The sequence below is a fragment of the Chaetodon trifascialis genome, chromosome 11 (assembly GCF_039877785.1).
Source record: "Chaetodon trifascialis isolate fChaTrf1 chromosome 11, fChaTrf1.hap1, whole genome shotgun sequence".
In the NCBI taxonomy this organism is placed as follows: Eukaryota; Metazoa; Chordata; class Actinopteri; order Chaetodontiformes; family Chaetodontidae; genus Chaetodon; species Chaetodon trifascialis.
Genome location: NC_092066.1, coordinates 20,531,486 through 20,551,115, shown reverse-complemented (window position 1 = coordinate 20,551,115; position 19,630 = coordinate 20,531,486). Strand labels below are relative to the sequence as shown.

Sequence of the window (19,630 nt, the reverse complement as noted above, 5' to 3'; positions counted from 1 at the left end):
AACTGCATCGTTTCATCAGACGCTTCCCTGAACAGTATATTATACTGAATTAGGAGTGGAATCAATTGACTGACTCCCAACAACAAAGTGAGAGGATTTGCCAGAATTACACTGTTCTTTTTAAAATGAATCTGTAGCCAAGAGGTGGTTGGCTTATCTTAGCATACAGACTGGAGGTTGGGAAAAACAGCCAACTCGCCACCTCTGTCCTAAGTTACTCTGTCTACCAGCACCTCCATCCCTCACTGACACATTATGTGTATGAGATATAACGTGTTAGCCAGGAATTTAAAAAAAAAAAAAAAAAAAGTGAAAATGAGAAGTTGGGGTTTTAGGGGGAGTTATATGGTGGAACTACTTCTTCCCCAGTGATGACCTAAGCTATGAGCGAACCACCTCATGGCTGCAGCACCGCACTTAACAGACATGAGACTGGTATCAAACTCTGCAAGAAAACAAATGAGTCCAATCTTAAAATGTTTCAGTATTTCTCTAAAAAAATGTGTTATTAAGCTGAAGCCAAGTGAACCCTGATGATGTGATTATCTGGATCTGAGGTTATTTTCTTGGACCTGACAGAGCTCCCCCCGGGCCCCAGTAGACATTATAACAAGCCCTAATGCCCTCCACTAATAGACTGACCTTTATGTGTTCCCTTCAGTGAAATGCAGGTTACTTTCACAGCATAACATTTAATCATTTTCAGTGCATATGCAGAGAAACGCAGCAGAAACACAACTGTCAATCACCCAGTTCCTTGTGTAAAGTCAATTTTATTTATTCTGATTCATAGAAGCATTTTTAGAAAATATACTCATTTTCAGGCCTGCAAAATCAGATTAAACCTGGAAGTGATTCACTGACTGACTTAAATACTCTTGAAGAGATGGGAGTGCTAAGAGCATGAAAACGCATTTCTCAATCATCGACACCAGCATACACCAAAAGCATACAAACACAGTTATCAAATGGTAGATTATCACAAATAAAAACATGATTGTTAACCAGTAGAGTACCACGATGGTTAGTGCAGTTTTATATTCAGTATTTACATCTCCGTTGGAATAAATACAGTACAAACTCACTTAAAGTAGTCACAGATTGTCAGTAAAAGACAGGGAGGGGATGAGAGGACAGAGTATTTCCATTATTAAATGATTCTGCACAAATGCGTAAAACAACAGTTCATGACGAGCATACTGGAGAGACATTGAACTACCGCGTGTGCTTGTGTGAAAGGTACTTTATGTACTGCAGGTCAGAGCTTCCCTTATGCCTGAGAAAAACCATAGCAAGTGCAACCAGTTAAAAACAGAAAGCATACAGTACATGCATTTTCAGCAACAAATGTTTAAATGGAGTAAAAAGGAAAAACAGCTGCTGTTGAATCTTTGTCAGTTGAGTCCACAAAAGTTTTAAAAGCTCGTCTCTCTCCAGTCCTCCTTGTTCCATTCTTCCCTTCCCGGAAAGCTTCGCCTGCTCCACTGGTAATGTCATAACACGTCTCTGTGACCAAGCTGGGGGCTTTCATAGCCTGAAGAAGCAAATACAGTGTCAATGCAGGACTTTAAAGCAGCACTAATCAACAGCATAGATTAGCAAGTCATCCAGTGGTTAACAACAGTGACAAACCTCCAGTCAATTATCACCCAGACCTGCACTTCCCTCGGATTCTCCGGTTTTTCGGCTCATTGTTTTGGTTTTACAAACCACAGACTCCACTTTTACTAAGACTGTGTCCAACAGCAACATTAAAAGCAAAAGACACTAAATACTCACTGTGCATGGAGTTAATGGCTAGAAGCTAGAAGCTAAAGAGGCAGGCATTTCCCTCGGGGGTTGGTGGGGAGCAAAACAGAGCTAAAAGGTGAGTGAATGTTGGACCAGCAGCTGAACACAAACACAACTCCAAACAAATGCTAATGCTGCTGAGTATCTGTGTAAATAGGCAACTGTTTCCCGTCGACAAGGTAACTTTTGTTGACAGCAAGTGGCCAAAAAATCAGTCCTTGCAGGTTAAAGCTGCACAACTCAATATTTAATATTAACAATGGAACAAATGACTAAACCCAAACTGTGCAGACTGTGCAGCTCTGCACAGCCTTTGGTCTATTTTGGATCAATGATTTTGGATTTCTGGCACGCAACCCAGCCCTCGGCAATCCTCGTTTCGACCACAGCAGACAGCTGTTTTGAGAAAAAAAAACCAACAACCTCTACATAAATAAACCAACTGTACCTGCTCAGCATCAAACGGCAGAGACACAACATGACTAACCAGCAAGCAGAGTGGAGGATTTAGCTGATACGTGGTAAAAACAGAATGAAATTTGGAGTAACATTCATCAGGTGGGAGAGAACTCCAAATCAAAACTCATGTTCTGTGTGTGCTGGATGTGGAAACACTTCGCCAACAGATTTGCCGTATCAGTTTGATAAGTTGATAAGACTGTATGTCAGCTGTGTTTCAGCCTGTTCCGCTGCCCCCAAGCAGCCACAGAAAAATCAATCCGCTTTAAGTCTGTCAAACTTAGAATTAGGAGCTAATTGATTTGCCACAAACAGAAAGAATCCCTTCAACGCAGACCTCACACTTTGATGTGTTCAGAAACATGTGACAATCTGCATATTATCAAGTCTCCGCTTGATGCATTAGCCTCCCAAAATTTCACCAGACAGGGTTCAGAGGAGCGTTTAGGTTTCACACTTTCTATATATCTGGTTTCTATGCCATCATTTGTGATGTGACCCTTTTATCATTCTCACCTTGATGATAATTGAGTCCCCTGCGGCAGGTTTTATATACAGCTCTGTATTACAGAGGTAATTGGCAGGGGTTTTGCCATGTCATTTGTGGCCCTTGAATTGAACTGCCTCAGGGTTTTCATCCTCAGTGCCAGCTCGGTGTAGAACCTGATGATGAATCAGCTATACATGGCTGCCAATTATTGCAATAATGGAACATAGTAGTTTCAAAAAAGAATTAGCTCCATCTAATGCAGGAATGATAAAATATCTAATAGCACACTTATCCAGGCGGTGTCAGTGCCAGTGTCAGCTGCAATGAGATGTTTCTGGAAAACAGCCAAATCACATCTTCATTTCTTTGATCAGCCAATTACAAAATACCAGAACAAGCATGCATTCAATATGTAGGGTATGACTGATCCATGTGCGGTGAAACGAAAAGTCTACATAGAGTTTGCAACAATCGTTATAAAATGAAGCAAAACATTCTTTTGCATTTAATTAAATTCTTAAAGATGATGTGAATTTCCTACAACTTCGAGTAAGATTAAGACAAAAATGGTTTTAAAATAACTTTGTACTGCAATAACCCTCAAGGGTGCAAACCTTTCCAAGTACATGGTTGTCATACCACACATATTTGCAGGAGGGGAGACAGATACATACACCTGGTCCCAGCAGGGCAGTCCAGAGATCTGTTTCTGTACTGGGGGAAACAGGGGTTTTTCACAGGGAATCTGCGATCTGAAGGCCTCTCCAGATCGTAGGGGCTGTCCCGTTCCATGCCTGAGGGGAAATGGCATGAGACAGACACAGAGTGGGGTGTGGGAACTGAAAAGGGCCAGCGAGCTCTGCAGGCTTGGGAGCACATCAAATAAAAAGACTGCGTGCTGCTTTCATTTGATAAAAAATAACAAAGGTATTGCACCATTGTTATGAATTATGAACAAAAACAGCAAGATGTGCACTTGGACAGCCGTGTGTATAACTGAACAGCATGCATACTGCGCAAATCATGTGCGCACAACAGCAGGGGCATAGACAGACAGTACCTATGTCAAACGAGTTGGACTTCCTGGTGTGACGCGATGTTGCTGGAAATCCATTATGACCCTCTTCCTCGCCTGGTTGGTGGAACAATCACAGCCATCATCATTATCATCATCTGCACAATCTTATTCTGTCCATATAGCCTTACTGACATCAATGACACAGTGTTCTGTCTCCTATACGCCTGGCAGTTCATTCTAACTGGAATAACTTGCATGCTAAATATATTAGCATTAGCAGCTAGCGAGAAAATCCACCAAAAATTCCAAAGACACCGTTTTATTATGAACGATCACATGACGGCGTCTGACTGCTGTGATATAACACTGTTCGAGTACCTTGACTGACAGGATCTGCTGCCTCTGTCCCAGGCTTGGCAGACACTGGTGGGCTTCTCCTCTCGGCTGCCCCCTCCTCTTCAATGACTGGCTGAGCGGGAGGCAAGCTCCTCTGCTCATTGGTTGGTTCTTCACGTGGACTGAGGGGTGAGGTTTTGGGAGAGGTCACGGCCTTTTCCGGAGAGGTCTTGTCTCTAGCGAGGTCGAGACACGGCTGAGGGAGGAACGCAGCATTTGGTCATGCATCAGCTGTGTGAGAGTTACCATGAAAAGGGTTTTTTTTTTCTTTACATGCTGTACACATACCTTATTGGGTATGAGGGGACGCTGTCCCTCTGGCCCTCGTGCTCTCTGGTTCTCTTCATGCTTTCTTTCGCTCTGGTCTTCTTCTCCCATCAGCCTTCCTGCCTCTTCTGGTGAGACAAAAACAGAGACAACCTTACAGTGACCCATCCACGCTAACATTAACAGTAAAACCCTTAAGTATGAATGCTCACAAGCAGCAGGAACACACATTTAATGTGCATCTAAGTCTTACCTAGGCTGGGGCTGAAATCACTGCCAAAACATGATATGCATAGCATACTGGCCAGTTGTTTATATGCTAAACTATCTCCAGTTAAGGGGAATAAACTGCAGCAGCTATTAATAATTTTTTCAGTCCACATACTGCAGCAGGGTTTTCAATCAGAGGATAAGGCTGTGCTTTTCTCCATTTTTAATGTCAATCTGCAGCTGTATAAAGGCCTCTAGCTATTGCACTGACCTTTTAATTCCTTTGAGCCAGAGCGCAGTCTATGGATACCTTTCTAACTGAGGTGGTTTGGCTCATTACAAAGTCTAGTCTTGAAACTAACAATAGGCCAGAACAATGGCCCTCTCTCTGTAAAGGCCCTTATAGTTCAGAGCAGCGTACCTTTGGGACGAAGCCAATCACATCTCTGCACACTACTTTATCTCTCATTAAACTCACGTTGAGAGGCTTGTTTTGAACAAATGTTCTTTTAATGATGTTGACTGTTTATAGTATGATGAGATTTTATTTGGTGTCTTCTGAGCTTTTTCCCAAGAGTTTACACTCTTTAAGCAGTGAGACAAATATGTGTCAGCTGACATTCACACATTTCTTTGTACGTGTCGATCTGATAAAGCATCATTGATGTAATGTTATCACTTGTAATTATTGTCAGTTGAGGCCCCTTACATGATTGAAAAGGTGCCATATGCTGCATTTTAAGATCAGCAAATGTATTTTGAAGAAAGTGTGTAATTACACAGATCTAGCTAGCTTTCTTCATCATTTGTTTACAGTATTATACCACAGGTATCACAGTTGATCTGACTAACCAAATCTGCCACATCGTTTACAGATCCTCGCTTATCAGAGCAGCATTATGTTTATCACAATCATGTTGCTCTAAATATAAAATACTGTTTAATTCTAAATTAAATGGTATTCATCAAATAATGTTGTCAAAAGTACAGTATGTAATTTGCACCAAAATATGCAATGCAGTCTGCAAAGGTCACTGCCACAAGATTACATAAACAGCAATGAGAAATGAAAATTTCAAAATTTGAAACAAAGTAAAGTAAGAATGACCTTTGAAAACTGTCATTTTCGGTATTAAATATACTGTATTACAGTATGTATAGATAATGCAGTAAAGAGTCTGACTTTACATTATTCCTACATTAATGCAGGACAAAAGAATGCTTGGAACTGTGCATCACTGCATCAGTTTACTGTTTGTTTATCAAACTTAAGAAATTGAACTTACTTGCATGTTTAACTATCTACAGTGAGATACAATAATAATGTAATGCAGGAAAGCATTAAAACAGTCTACACTACTGCAACAGGTACTCGACACATTGTAACACTTTGACATTAATCAAAAGGAAAGAAACTGCATTTCTTCTATGGCAGCAGCTTCACTTGCTGTCTAAGTTGCAGTACCTAAGCTCTCCTGCAGGTGTCTCTGTCTCATTGCAGCCAGACTGGGCTTGCAGCTCTGTGGAGGTGGCTCCGGCCGCGGTCCACATGGGGCCACACTTCCACCGCCACTCTGTCTGTCGTCCTCTGTGTCAGTCCGCGAGTCTGTCAGGGGTACGATTCTCTCCTGCCTGCCTGTCTCCATCTGTCTGTCCGTCTGTTGTTTGGAGGACACCACGTGGCCGTTACTCCGAGTATCTGCGGGGGCATCTGAGATGGTGGTTGATCTGTCAGTATCGTCTGTCACTTTGATGTCACAGGTGCTGCTCCCATCTGAGTCCTCGATCTCTGCCCCGATGCAGCTGTACACCATGCTGACCAGGTCTGTGGACTGCACAAAGACAAGAGAATTGATCGCTAAATTGAGTCCGCAACCCCTAAAAAAGTCAGATCTTTGACTTCACATACCTTTGCATGATGCAGTATACTGACTAGGCTTGCCTGTTGCTGGTGATGTACTGAATCATTTAACTGCATACTCGTTGCAGTGAGGAGAGTGAAGGCTATGATTAAAAGGTGCAATTCTAATGAATTCAATTACACCAAAATTAAATTATCCCTTAATTTTGCTGGGGATGTCTTCAAATCCCCACATGGATCAGAGAGGATCCCTGGACTCTGTTTTAAGAACCAAAGGGATTTGGATGACTCCAACTCTGTGTGTGTGTGCGTATTTGGGCAGAGATTTAAAATAGGCCATAAAGTCCTCCACACCTCTGATGAGCTGCACAAGTACAACACAGAAGAAGGCTGGGAATAGCAGGTGGTGGGCACAGCATGCACTGTGACGAGCCATGTTAACCTACAGGAACTGGGAGCAGGATGCTCACATTCTGGATAGCTATTTCCGAGTAAGACTGGAGGCAGACAGAAGCGACTGAAAGAGTCACACACTTACTTTAAACTGTTTGTTATGCCAGATTGATGCACTACTCCACAAAGAGAATAATGCAACGTGAGTCACAATGTTTCGGCAATTTGGAAGCAAAGATGCTCTTCAACAGATGACACATTACAAGCTCTGCCAATGGTATGAAATGCCACCGCACGTCCCCCCTGGAGCCGCACAGGGAACCCCTGTCAGGGGCCGCTTGGATTTTGGATTTCCAGCTGAACCGCGGTTGCACCCACCTGTCTTTGGATGAGGCAGGGGGGGCTGGCGGCCCTCATCCCATGGACAGGTATGCCCTGCGTTGGCCGAGGTGAAGGCATGTTCCCGTTTGCTCCGGGAACAGTGCTCTCTGGCCTCCCAGCGTCCTTAGGGTGCTGAATCATTGAGTAGACGTTTTCTAAGGCGCTGCTGCAACAGACAGAAAACACAAGGAATTTTGATGAGCGAGCCAAATTTACAGACATTAACGGGCTTTGAACTGTGAGGAGCAGGATGTGAAGAGTCAGGTGACCTAACTTGTCCTTAAATTGACTTTCTGGCTATATCATTAATGTTGAGCATAGGAAATCTGTATTCATTATAAACAAATACAGACACAATGTACTGTGTAGCACAAGAACATACGTTCTATGTCAGTGAATACATCTTTAGGCCAGACGCTCTTACATTTCCCACACTCACACACTGTGCTGTTGTAGAAAGGCCAAAGAAATGGATGCAGAAGGTAGCCAATGCAACGACAAGCTCTTTGATTGCTTAGCAACAACGTGCGAATGAAACACAACAACACACGGTAAATTGTTTTTAAGAAGCTGTTTCTATCTATAGCTGGCTTCCAGATGAGTCATCTGTGCCTTTATGATTCTCTGTCAGACAGCTGTAGGCTACTGGCCGCCTTGTAAGAGTGTCACTCCTGCACCACGGCCAGGCTGTTAACCAGCAGAGGTGATTGCGTCACCCATTTTGAGCCTCGCCACAATTCCTCTAAGTTGAATTTATAAGCGCCTCGGTCAGCTGAAACACGCGCTGCAGCTCTGACTGAGTGCCTTTTTCTCCTCCATTTGGTGTAACTCCTTTTAATGGCAAAGTTTACAAAGACTGCCGACTGAGCGCGAGTTCCTTCCCTCAGCTATTAATCTGTGTAATTCATTTTTTAAAACAAGTTTGCCACCTTGAACTTCTTCCCTCTTTGCAATACTGCCGTCTACTTTGTAACTATGACGCCGTTATGTAACAGCAGCGTAAATGTATGCAATGCCATGAATTGGAAGCAAAGGGAAACAGTTGGAGACAGCGAAATATTTTCTTCCATTAAAATATTTATGAAGCTATGACGTGACGTTAATGCCCTGCGCTGGATTCATTTAACAGCCATCTTATTCTCTGGGTCTGTGCACTTAAACGTTAACTTTCCTCCCCTCCTTCCACTCCGCCCCTGAGCTGCAGACTTACTCTGAGTCCTGATTAGAGATGGTGGAGTTGCGGTTCTTGCGGAAGCCGGAGAAAATGGACAACACGCTGCGCCTTTTCTTTCTCCTCAGTGACTGGGCCTGATGGAGGGATGACAGCTGACTAAAGGGTTGAGAAAGAGGAGAAATGCCAGAGGTTATTAGTGCGAACAGAGGAAAAGAAAGGATGGACAGTAGACTCAGAGGTAGACATTATTTTGGTGAGGTGTACTATTAATACATTAAATATATACACACATTCTATACAAGTCATCATTGGCTAACAGAGTCCAGTCTATCTATCTATCTATCTATCTATCTATCTATCTATCTATCTATCTATCTATCTATCTATCTATCTATCTATCTATCTATCTATCTATCTATCTATCTTTGTCATGTGTACAACAACTCCAGTGTTGGCAATGAAATTCTTGCTATGCTAATGAACCATTTGACAATAGCAGGCTTTACTCGGGCTGGGTCTGTGCAGATGGTTTAATATATTTGACAGAAGGCATAGTTTCTGCTCCCTCAATCCATCTTTTTTAGCACACACTGTCAGCCATACAACTGTTGGGGAGCTGCTACCTCTGAGTGGTTTGGGTCATCACACTCCATCATGAAAATTTCTGAGCCATGCGTTATTTTCTTCTAATCTCACTGAATATTTTTAAGCAATAACGTGCCCAAATGACGTAAAATCGCTATCTTAGAAACCGAGCTTTAACGTCATTACAGTCTTACCCCATACTGTGCTACTCATGGCGATGTAATGATACTGTGCTGAAGAATCATTTATGCAGTACAGTACTTCTTCCACATGTAATTTGTAGTTTTGAAATAGCTGGTGCAGTATTAGCCTGTAGGAGGAGGAGGGCTGGTGGCAAAATCTGTTTATTTTCATAGTAGCCTTAGCATCTTTTATTTACTAGGGTCATGTACAGTATATTTATCATGTAGTTTAAACTTTGTTTTTAATTTGCTGCTTGTTTTTTCCATATTTTATATATACTGTATACATACAGTTTCTGTATATATCTGAGCACAGATCTGATTTTGGTGATACACTAAAAGCTGGAACTGCTGCTTAATATTAGCAGTGGTTTATTTTTTGGTCACTTAGGAGCAATGAAAACAAGTTGTAAACACAACGTAAACATTAACATTATGATTAGGACATGGAAAGCTCGTTCGTTAACTGTTTATACATCCATTAGAACAGTATTATTAGTCGCGTTTCTGTCAACTTGAAGAGTGACAAAGAATATCCGTTTTTGGATTCCTCAAATTTCTGAGGGGATTATCTGAATTTTTAAGCTGCTAAATTCTTCAATATGTTCACAGCTTGTGGCTAACTTTGTCGGTCTGCCATTTGGCGCCGGGTGCGTAGTGTACAATGTGCTTTTATAGCTCATTCAGTGAAACTAGCCACCTGCTGCGGGCCTGAAAACCAAGACAATGAGCTAAATGATGCTAATTATCTGTGGATTCATCACATTCACATACAAGTAGTCATGTGAACCATTAGTTATTCAAAAACATTGATTCTAGTCACTTTAAAGTGACCTAAAAGGATACAATCATCACTGGATCACACTGTTAAAAATGGTGCTTTATTGAAATTGATTATGTTTAGAGTATACTTTCACATCTTGTGCCACTGACTACAAACACTATAATCTGGGTTAAATGAGTTTTAATGATGATGTAGACAGTCACTACTGTTTTTCTTACAGAGAAAGCACACAAACGTGCGTTGCCGCCGTGCAGTTTCAAAGAAAGTTTGTTTATGAACAGGAGGCTGGGCTTTGAGATGAGTCATCTGGAATATGTTCTAGTGATTTAACAAATAGAGCTACAAATGAGCCTTGCATTGAGCAGAACTGGAACCTCTCCACTACATCTGTGCCCAAATACTCTGAGAGCATGCTGTTCATTCACTATTGATTGATGTACAAAAACATTTCAGAGAAGGGCATCTACTCGTCCTGATTTGAATACATGTAGTAAGACCTCATCAGTAGCATACAGGAGGGACCCTTGCCTTATGTAGGTGTGTAGTAATATATTGCTTTTTTCCATGCGGCAGGTTGAGAAGTACTATTCTATGCCCAGAGCAGATGTACCCTGTCAGACATAGTGCATCTCACCCATTGGAACCAATTTGATTCACATCTTCATACACAATTAATCTGATGCATCTAGATACATGTTAAGCACCCACAGTATTTCTACCATTCACGTCAGCACGATGTGGGTGAAATGTATGAACTGATTTTGTCCAATTCAATACAACGTGATGGACCACTGATAATATTTCCATTTTAATTATACTGATATAGTATTGAAGCACATTGCATTCACCAATGGGGGAAAAAAATCATCTCATCAGTATAAATTCTGTTTCTCATAATGAGACTCAGAGTCTCATGATTAGAATGTAGTGTCTTGTAATCATGAGGACACATTTTCATAATTCGGAAATCTTTAAGTGATAATTATGATAAAAACTATCCAATATAAATGCTGACAAAGATCAGCCACCCTTTCAGCAGATGGACTTCAATGACAGTTGCTATTATTTCAATGACTAATCTTCATGTTATTATTCATGCTGTGGGTCAACACTGGCCAGGAATCTTAACTTTAACATGCATTATCTCAGGGGGCCTGCTGGGAGGCAGCAGTTGGGTTGAGTTATTACTTAAATGTTCGCAAACAATTCCTTATTTACACACCTAGCAGCTACTTAGCACTTGTTTTTGTTGTTGCTTTGTGATGGCCACCCGACTCTTTAGTCGTTAAATGCTCCAGTATGTCCACCAGTTAGTTGCTAACTTTGTGTTTCTGCCGTTAAAGGTGCTCTGTGGGGTTTTCTTGTAAACACACACAGTTTGTCTTTACATTCAGTGTTACTCACCTACTCAACGTGTGTATTGCGTTGCGTTTCTTTGCGTGTTACTGCCTCCTGCATGTGTGTTTGAACACAATAACAAACAAAATAGGGACCCTTATATAAAAACATTGCTCCATAGCACTACTAGTGGTCAAAAACTCCACAGGGTACCTTTAAGTGGTGGGCGTACAGCAGCATATACTGAGTTTTTAGTTGTGGACGGAAAACTAAAACAATGAGCTAAAAGAGGCTAAAATGAACAACTGCAACTGCAGAGTCATGCGATCATTCATCGTGGGTTCACCATTACAGAGACCCCTTTCAATGATGAGGAGTCATTTGATCCATTTTTCAGATAAAACTATTGACCCTGGCTGCTCTGAGGTTGCTCTAGTAATCTACCAGCTCCAGCCACCAGCACTGTTTTGTGGGAGTGCAGGTCCTTTAATGTTGGTGCTTTCATTCGTGTATGTGTGTCTTCCTCTGGGGCCACTGTAGTAACAACATATCTACTGCAGTTTTAAACTAGTACAAAAATAAAACCAGTTCTATGAGCTACCTGTCGGGTAGAACTCTCTTGCTGTAGAAATCAGGCAGTCCATCCTCCAGCATATTGACTCCTCCGTTCTCTGAGCAATGCTACACACACAAACCACAGGAAACAGATAGAATAACAGGATGGCAAAGATCAATCCACCATGTCAACAAAAAGCTGAAAGGCTGACAAAAGGTATTATCATTTCAAATGGCTGGCTGGCTGGCAAAACCAAACCCACTGCCAACAGAAGTCTGTTTGTAAAACAACTCCTTATCATGCTGCCCTAACTGGGTTTGTACCGATTTAGAAAAAGCTTTTACTGAGTTGCAAAACAAACAAGTTGCTAAGTTAGAGGCTGCCCTGCAGCCCCTGGGAGATGGTTGTGCATGATTAACATTTGAGTCACAAAGACACATGTGACAGCTTCCAACTTTAAAAAGGATCGTATTTTTGGAAAGTGCCACTGGCATGGAAAACAAGATAAATAAGAAAAGTTCACACAAAGCAGTCAAAAGATTTAAAAAAAACTATACATGCAGGCTCTACTCTCTCACCTCCCTGAGCTCTTCTGTGGAAGCACATGGACTGAACTCACGCTCAAAAATGGGGCAGTTAAACATGATGTCACTGGCACAATAACCCCTCCTTTACCTTCTAGGTGCCATAAAAAGGTTACATTTTAAAAGTGGCAGCTGTGTTAGAATCAGGTGAGGACACAAATCTCATACATCTGTTTATGGCGGAGCCACTGCCCTGCAGAGATTTCCATCACAGGAAGCTCGAGGGAAAAGGTGATTCCTGTCTACTTCAGCTCATAATGAGGTCAAAGGTCACTGCCATGCTATTTGCCATCAACTTACAGATTCTGGGGGAAGGTGCCCTGCTCTGTGTCTCCGGGGCGGGCGAGGCCTGACGTGGGTCACGTGACGCAAGGGCGAGCCATTGGTGGGGAGGGTGGACAGACACTCCCATGATGCCGAGTGGGCTAGAGGGGCTGAGTGTGGTGGAGCAGAGGGGGTAGGAGAAGGACTGGCCTCATCACCGAGACCTACAACAAGACGAGGAAGGATAGTGATGAAATCAAATTTCTTTCGTCTTTTCGACAAGCACATGTACCAGTTTCAAGATCCTCTTTGATTCAATTAGATAGACTGAAGTTGCAATCAAATAATGACTAATGACTAAGACTTCTTAGATTTCCATGTTTTTTTTACATTAGAACCTTTTATATGGCCATTTTTTGCGTAAAAAAACCTAAAAACTAAAATAAAGACCAAAAGCCCATAGCCACACTAGCTGCCCCGCCAGGCAGAAAATTAATGAAATGGAAAGGCAACTCTGCTCTTCTTGGACCATTAGCACTAATGGGGAAAAAAATGTCAAGTTTGGACTGAGGGCAGTATCAGAGACAAGGCCGTGTTATTAAAAAACATGAACTAAGAGGAAAATTTAAATCCTTCAATTCCAAAGAGATGACATGCTAAATTAAATACACTGGTTAATAAACAATTGCTATTAGCATTAGCATTAGCATTAGAGAAAAGTTGAAGCAGGCGTGGCTGAAGAAAGCACGGTGCCTCTACGATACATTTCATGAAAAACAGAAAGTCAGTTGACCCTGATGCTGATATTACTTTAAATCCATCATGTTATATGAGCACTTCAGGGCAATTGGCTGCGCGTGGAGGCACAAAAACTCACTCAGTCTGGTGGAGACGGGACGAATTCTTCTAGTTCTGGAGCTCCGCTTCTTAATAGCCATTGTGTCCTTTTGTCAAAGGAAATAAATGTATAATGAGCAGTGACTTGTTACCTCCAGTACATTTTGAAGCATTAGCAGAAATGTCTTTAACAACCAACAACAATAAAATGGAAATCACTTTGGTTGTGTTCCAACACGAAACAGGAGAGTGGAGAAAAAGCTTTGAGAAATTTGGGACAAAGTGGAGGGAATGAAAAGCTGGAGAGGAAACCACTCAGCATGTTCATCCTCTTCAGTAAAAGAAAGAACAAACAAAGCACAAGTGTGAAGAGGGAGACGCCAGCATCTTCTTTCAAGTAGGAAGCTAAAGGGATTCTGGGAAATGTGGTCTTAATTTTGACAAATACTGAAAGACAATAAAAAAGTGTTTGGGGATAGAGGAGCCATTACAGTAAACCATGTATTAGCAAACACCATTAACATGTTCATGTGGGCAGCTGTGGCTCAGGGGGCGGAGCGGTCCTCCACTCGTCAGGAGGTCGATGGTTTGATTCCTGGTGTCTGCAGAATCCTTGGGCAAGATACGGAATCCCAAATTGCTCCTGATGTGTGTGAATGGTTACTGTTTATTGAGCAGGTGGCATCTTGCCACCAGTGTGTGAACACTGGCTGGTGCTGTGCAGCGCTTTGAGTGGTCGATGAGACGAGAGAAGCGCTACATAAATACAGTCTATTGACCCTTTTCATGCAGGACTGCACACATGATCATTTTCAGTTAATGTATTGGTCTTTGTTTTGGTTGATTGATTTTGTAAATCTAGAAAAATGTCAGTGTTCTAAGAGGCCAGGGAGACATTTTCAAATTGCTTTCTTTGTCCCTTCAACAGCTCAAAATCTGATAATATTCAATTACAGAATTTGCTGCAGAGGAAAAGTAGCAAATTGTCACATTTCAGAGGCTGAATGTTTCTCACTTTTTCTTGAGAAATTGATATTCATTTGGTGCAAATCAGCTAACTGATTCAACTATATTAGTTCTATGTTTGGCATGAATAATCTGACATGTTTGCCTTGGAATAAAAAGAACTATTCACTTTCCAAGCACACACACATTACTGGCACATACTCAGATACTTACTATTCCCAGGTTGACGCCGAGGTCCTCATCAGGAAATTCTAGAGACTCGATTATCCTGGACTGTCTGACAGTGCGCCTGCCCGTCCCAACGTCATCCCAACGCTTCGCCTGAGACACTTGCCGCAGCTGATGCAACACACACATCAAACGCAGAGACAGACACACACACACACACACACACACACACACACACACACACACACACACACACACACACACACACACACACACACACACACACACACACAGTGATGACACCTGGAACAATCTCCTTCAACACAATCTCAGAGGAGAAGAGCGTCTGCCCTTGTAGCCAAGAAGCTCCCAAACAAAGCAAAGGGTACCTTGCTGTAGTTTGCAAAGACCATGAAAAATATGACTAAAATACAATAGCTTGATAATCAAAGTGGAGTGAGGCATGATAGAGGACAAACTGGCACTGCAGCGAAAACAGAGAAAGGAAAATGAAATGTAACAGGAGAGGCGGTGAAGGGAATGCAAAGCAGAGCAGGGCAGGAGCTGTTTTTGCCTGAAGTCTATTTTTGCCTCCTTTTCCACCAGCTTCATTTTAAACAATTTCATTTTATGGAGAGGAGAACCTGCAGGGTTTAATCGTGGCCTTAACTGCCTCACATCGAGTTGTTATGTTGTTTCTAAGTGCAATATTCTCCTAAAAAAAAGCTGCTGCATACTTAGAACACTTCATCCCGATGTGGTAATGACATGCAGCAGCTCAAGCACGGTGCCTACTTCAATCACTTAAAGACACTACAAATTAAAGATACACAAATTTGAATAGGTCCTCAAAGCCTTCCATAAGAGACCACAGAGTAATAATGAGCTTCTGCGCTCGAAACGAATTGCGCTACTCCTGTTTTTTAACAAAATTATAGCATTACTAACATTTACTAAGAGTGTAATCTGGAGGCATTTCTGAGCTGGCTCTGCAGCACTCTGGTTGAAAATCTGTGTCTGGAGGTCGAGTTTACATTTTATCAGTAATGCACTACATAACACTGATGTACTCCACAGTTAAGAGTAAAACTGGAGGATATGCTTTAAAAATTCAGCTTTGAGTGTTCAGATGAATCCATGACTCATATTGTAGGAAAATATTGACTCACAAACTGAAATCATAGTGTGCGCACACACACACACACGCGCACACACACACACACACACACACACACACACACACACACACACACACACACACACACACACACACACACACACACACACACACACACACACACACACGCTGCACAGATCAGTGAGTGTCAATGGTACTGAATGCTGCTGTGGTAGGTAACTCATGGATGATTATTATTTGTATAAAAGCAATAAAAATGAGTTGTTTTTGGAAAATATATCAGATTCAGAAACACAGAGAGACTTTTCAAAGCGTGGAAACAATCCAGCCAATGAGAAGAGGTCTGAGGCAGAGGGCGTGGCTGCATCGCCTCTAACCTACCTGAGGGGGCGGAGCCTGGCTCGATTAAAGTGAGTCATTGTTTGAGATGCTTTAAAGCTCCTCAGACTCCTCACAAATTTACTTTGAGGTCACAGATTTATGTCCACAAACTTAAAGGAATCGCTCAACATTTTTTGCTTTTTTTCACTTTTCTGCTGAGAGTCTTGTCGTCACTGTGAGGCTGCTAGGTAACCAGCAAAATTCTCCAGGAAGTCATTACTCTCCACAAAAAAACAGTCCACCACAACACATTGTAAAACTGGAGTTTTGTTAATTATTGAGCTTTGCAGGTGCTGCTAGGAAGACAACCTTTGGACAGAGTCTCGCTCAGCTGCATATTTAGTGGACAGACAAGTGTGGTATCAATCTTCTCAATCAATCTAACTCTCAGAAAAAAGGCAAATAACCACATTCCTAAAATGCCGAACCATTCCTTTAAAAAAATCATTTCAAGAATCAGAATTTAAAGCTGAAATCTGTAATGTTCTGTGATTAATACACTGTCATGATCCATCGTTACCAGAAAGCGGTAAAACATAAATAAATGGAGCTTTTTCTGTGGTTTGTACTATTCTCCACTCCTCAATTTGTTGAGAAATGTTAAATCCTGTTTGTCTGGGAACAGATCAATGTTGCCACCACTGCATTTCATCATGTCCTTAAGAAATAAATCAATATCAAGGTGAAACAACTTTGTAACCCCCGAGGACACACTCCATCATCTTTCTGTGAAGTTATAGATTTCAGCTTTAAACACTGAAACATTCTTTTCTACATTTCTACAAAGAAGTCATGCAGTGAAGTGATATTACCAGTACCAGGGTTTTATGAGTGGTATAGAGCTCTTGCAGAATCTGATCCACGATGGAGTTGGTTAGATAGGAGACCACAGACAACTTCACCTCCCTGAGGAGAGGAGAGCAGAGGGGTACAGAGGCGGGAATACCAATTAGATCGCTGTGTTAGTGTCTGCTACATCTTGGCTTGACCTGAACTGTTTCACCAGATCTCTCTCTTACTCCAGAGCCCTGTTAATATCCTCAGCCGCTCTCTCCATGAGGGCGTTGCGGATGGCGGAGCGAGGGATGGAAACTTGCTCGGAGATGGACGAGAGAGGTGGGCTGAGTCTCTCGGCGGCGGAGCAGGACATCGGGCACAACTCGCGGCACAAAGACACCATCGAGTCCACCACCACCTGGACACAGTTGACCCGAGACATGCGCCACGCATACATTACATAGCATTGTTTTTATAACTTCCCAGCATACACACAAGTATGTTTCCAAAGCGTTTCATTATTCATGCAGTGTTTCTTAGATTCTCATCTGGCTTCTTTACTCCGACTTGTTGTCATCTTTTATTTACATGCAGTGCAGCAATCCATTCATCCATGTATCACCTAGTCACGTGACCATTCATTCGTTCACAACTTCCTACAAATCTTTAATTTTCAGTCAGGCATTTGTCATGAACACACAGACGAAAATTCCCCAGCTGATATTTTTCCAACTTAATTGATCTTGAGCTTAGCAAATCAGAAATGTAGCCTTGCGCAATTGGAAGACACAAACACAAATGTAAATTATGCTCAAGTAAGTTGAAATTCAATGCGACATATCCCAGATTTGTCCTGAGGGTGTGCTGCATTTTTATCATTCCACTGCACTGTGCCGCTGAATCCCAAGGGGGACGGAACGGAACTAAAAAAAATGTTAAACTGTTCCTTCCCTGTGAATTTAAATGCTACATTTCTTTTGAAGTCAGCATACCTGCGCCGCACACACAGCCACGTGCTATTAATGGGCAATTTAAATGCAACTAGTCCACAACTCCACTACTGTTTAAAATACGAGTGGCATCAGGGAATGGCCGTTTCTGCAATTATGTCCACAATTCCACCTCCACCCTACCTGCAGTTCTTTGTCGGCAGCCTTGGCAAGTTCTCCAGCGAGGGTGTCCAGTCGCTGCTTGACGGGGCCGTCCACTGACAACACATGGGCCAACTCACACAGAGAGGGATACAGCTAATACACACACACACACACGCGCAGACAGGAGGAGGGCAGGGGTGAGAAGAAGTCAAAATCATTTTCAAAAGGTGTGTACGTATGTATGTGTGTGTAGTATTTTGATGTCGCAGCAGGAAAAGGTGGAGTTAACTTTGACTACGTGACACAGTATTCTATTGGTTGGTTTATTCACCAGCAAAAATCATCAGATTTTATAAAATGTCTTGTTTTATATAACAAATAGGTACAATTTTCTAACCAGTTATTTTAATTCATAAATCACTCAAAAAGAACATAGTTTGGGTTGCCAGGTTGTGAAAAAGCTCTCCAGCTCTCTCACATTTGCTGTTGGCTTATCAGAAAATCGTGACCTTTACCATTATGACTTTGATACAGGAAACTCAAAATTATGAATCTGTGGCTTAAAAGGCGCTAGTCATGTATGTCTACTTGCCAGCAGGACTTGAAATGTCCCTGTTTGCTGTAAAAGGCTTCTACTGTATGTCGTTCTGATCTTTAATTCCTGGTTCATACGCTGGGCTTCAAGCCTGCCTGGCTCTGTTTTATCACAGAGAAAAAAACAGGTCCAAAGAGGGAACACTGCTCCACCTGGGCGTCTCCTTTGATGTGGGATTGACAGTCATTAGCCTAGTAAGAACTGACTGGAGGTGGTCTCTGTTGGACAGCTCAGGACTATCACGTGAAACATGTACATTTGGAGGATTTTTCACTAAAAGCATGTTTGTGTTCAGCGTGAAATTCAACCTGAACTGGACACAAAACAGCCATAAATGGTTTAGTTCAGGGAGGAGGTACTGCTCAGCAAATCTCAAATGACTTCTCTAATTAATAGTGAAATGGCAGCAATATATATTTGTTACATCCACGTGTTTCATTGTTTCAGCTGTCGGGAGAGCACATGCAACATTGAACGGCTTGTCACTTTGTTAGCTCGTCTCACTCTCTCTCTCTCTCTGTCTTTGTCGCAATGCAGAACTTGTTTTGTTATTTTGGGGGTTGTTGAGTGGATCTGTGTCTTGATCCTCAGGTGTACTGATACTCTCTGTGTTCAGCATAAACAAATGTTTCGTTTGGTTTCCTGTTGGGCTGAACCTGGTGAAGCTGCTCTGCAGACGCTTCAGTTCTACTTGCTGAGAGTTCAAACTGGTCTAACAAGCAGTTGAAGCCTGTGAGATTCCTTCATTGCTGTACGTTAAGATTATTGCCATGTGTCTGCACAGACACACAACATAGGTGAGAGCTGTGAGAGTGAACCAAAACAGTATGGTTCTGGGCTGGAATACCAAAACAAGGCTAAAAAACTCTGTGGAGCTGAGAGGAGTCAGGTGTGTGAAGATTCTCACTCAGGTCATGGTTATCTCAGGATATCTCTCCGGT

General features: G+C 42.1%; 1 protein-coding gene across 2 annotated transcripts in view; it reads right to left on the bottom strand.

Moving 5' to 3' along the window:
- Nucleotides 1–753: 753 nt before the first annotated feature.
- The window catches only part of carmil3 (capping protein regulator and myosin 1 linker 3), a 73,208-nt gene continuing 54,331 nt past the window's right edge, over nucleotides 754–19,630 (bottom strand). The window contains exons 26-40 of one of the 2 annotated variants that reach the window (XM_070974250.1): nucleotides 18,134–18,247; nucleotides 17,243–17,418; nucleotides 17,042–17,129; nucleotides 14,750–14,875; nucleotides 13,611–13,677; nucleotides 12,770–12,957; nucleotides 11,931–12,010; nucleotides 8,477–8,596; nucleotides 7,264–7,432; nucleotides 6,097–6,463; nucleotides 4,443–4,549; nucleotides 4,137–4,350; nucleotides 3,801–3,872; nucleotides 3,415–3,534; nucleotides 754–1,534 (exon numbers count right to left, since the gene is read on the bottom strand). In XM_070974250.1, coding sequence (XP_070830351.1) covers nucleotides 1,494–1,534; nucleotides 3,415–3,534; nucleotides 3,801–3,872; nucleotides 4,137–4,350; nucleotides 4,443–4,549; nucleotides 6,097–6,463; nucleotides 7,264–7,432; nucleotides 8,477–8,596; nucleotides 11,931–12,010; nucleotides 12,770–12,957; nucleotides 13,611–13,677; nucleotides 14,750–14,875; nucleotides 17,042–17,129; nucleotides 17,243–17,418; nucleotides 18,134–18,247 — 2,049 coding nt within the window. In that variant the 3' untranslated portion in view covers nucleotides 754–1,493. The remainder of the gene's footprint in view (nucleotides 1,535–3,414; nucleotides 3,535–3,800; nucleotides 3,873–4,136; nucleotides 4,351–4,442; nucleotides 4,550–6,096; nucleotides 6,464–7,263; nucleotides 7,433–8,476; nucleotides 8,597–11,930; nucleotides 12,011–12,769; nucleotides 12,958–13,610; nucleotides 13,678–14,749; nucleotides 14,876–17,041; nucleotides 17,130–17,242; nucleotides 17,419–18,133; nucleotides 18,248–19,630) is intronic. The other variant, XM_070974251.1, reaches the window with a different exon arrangement.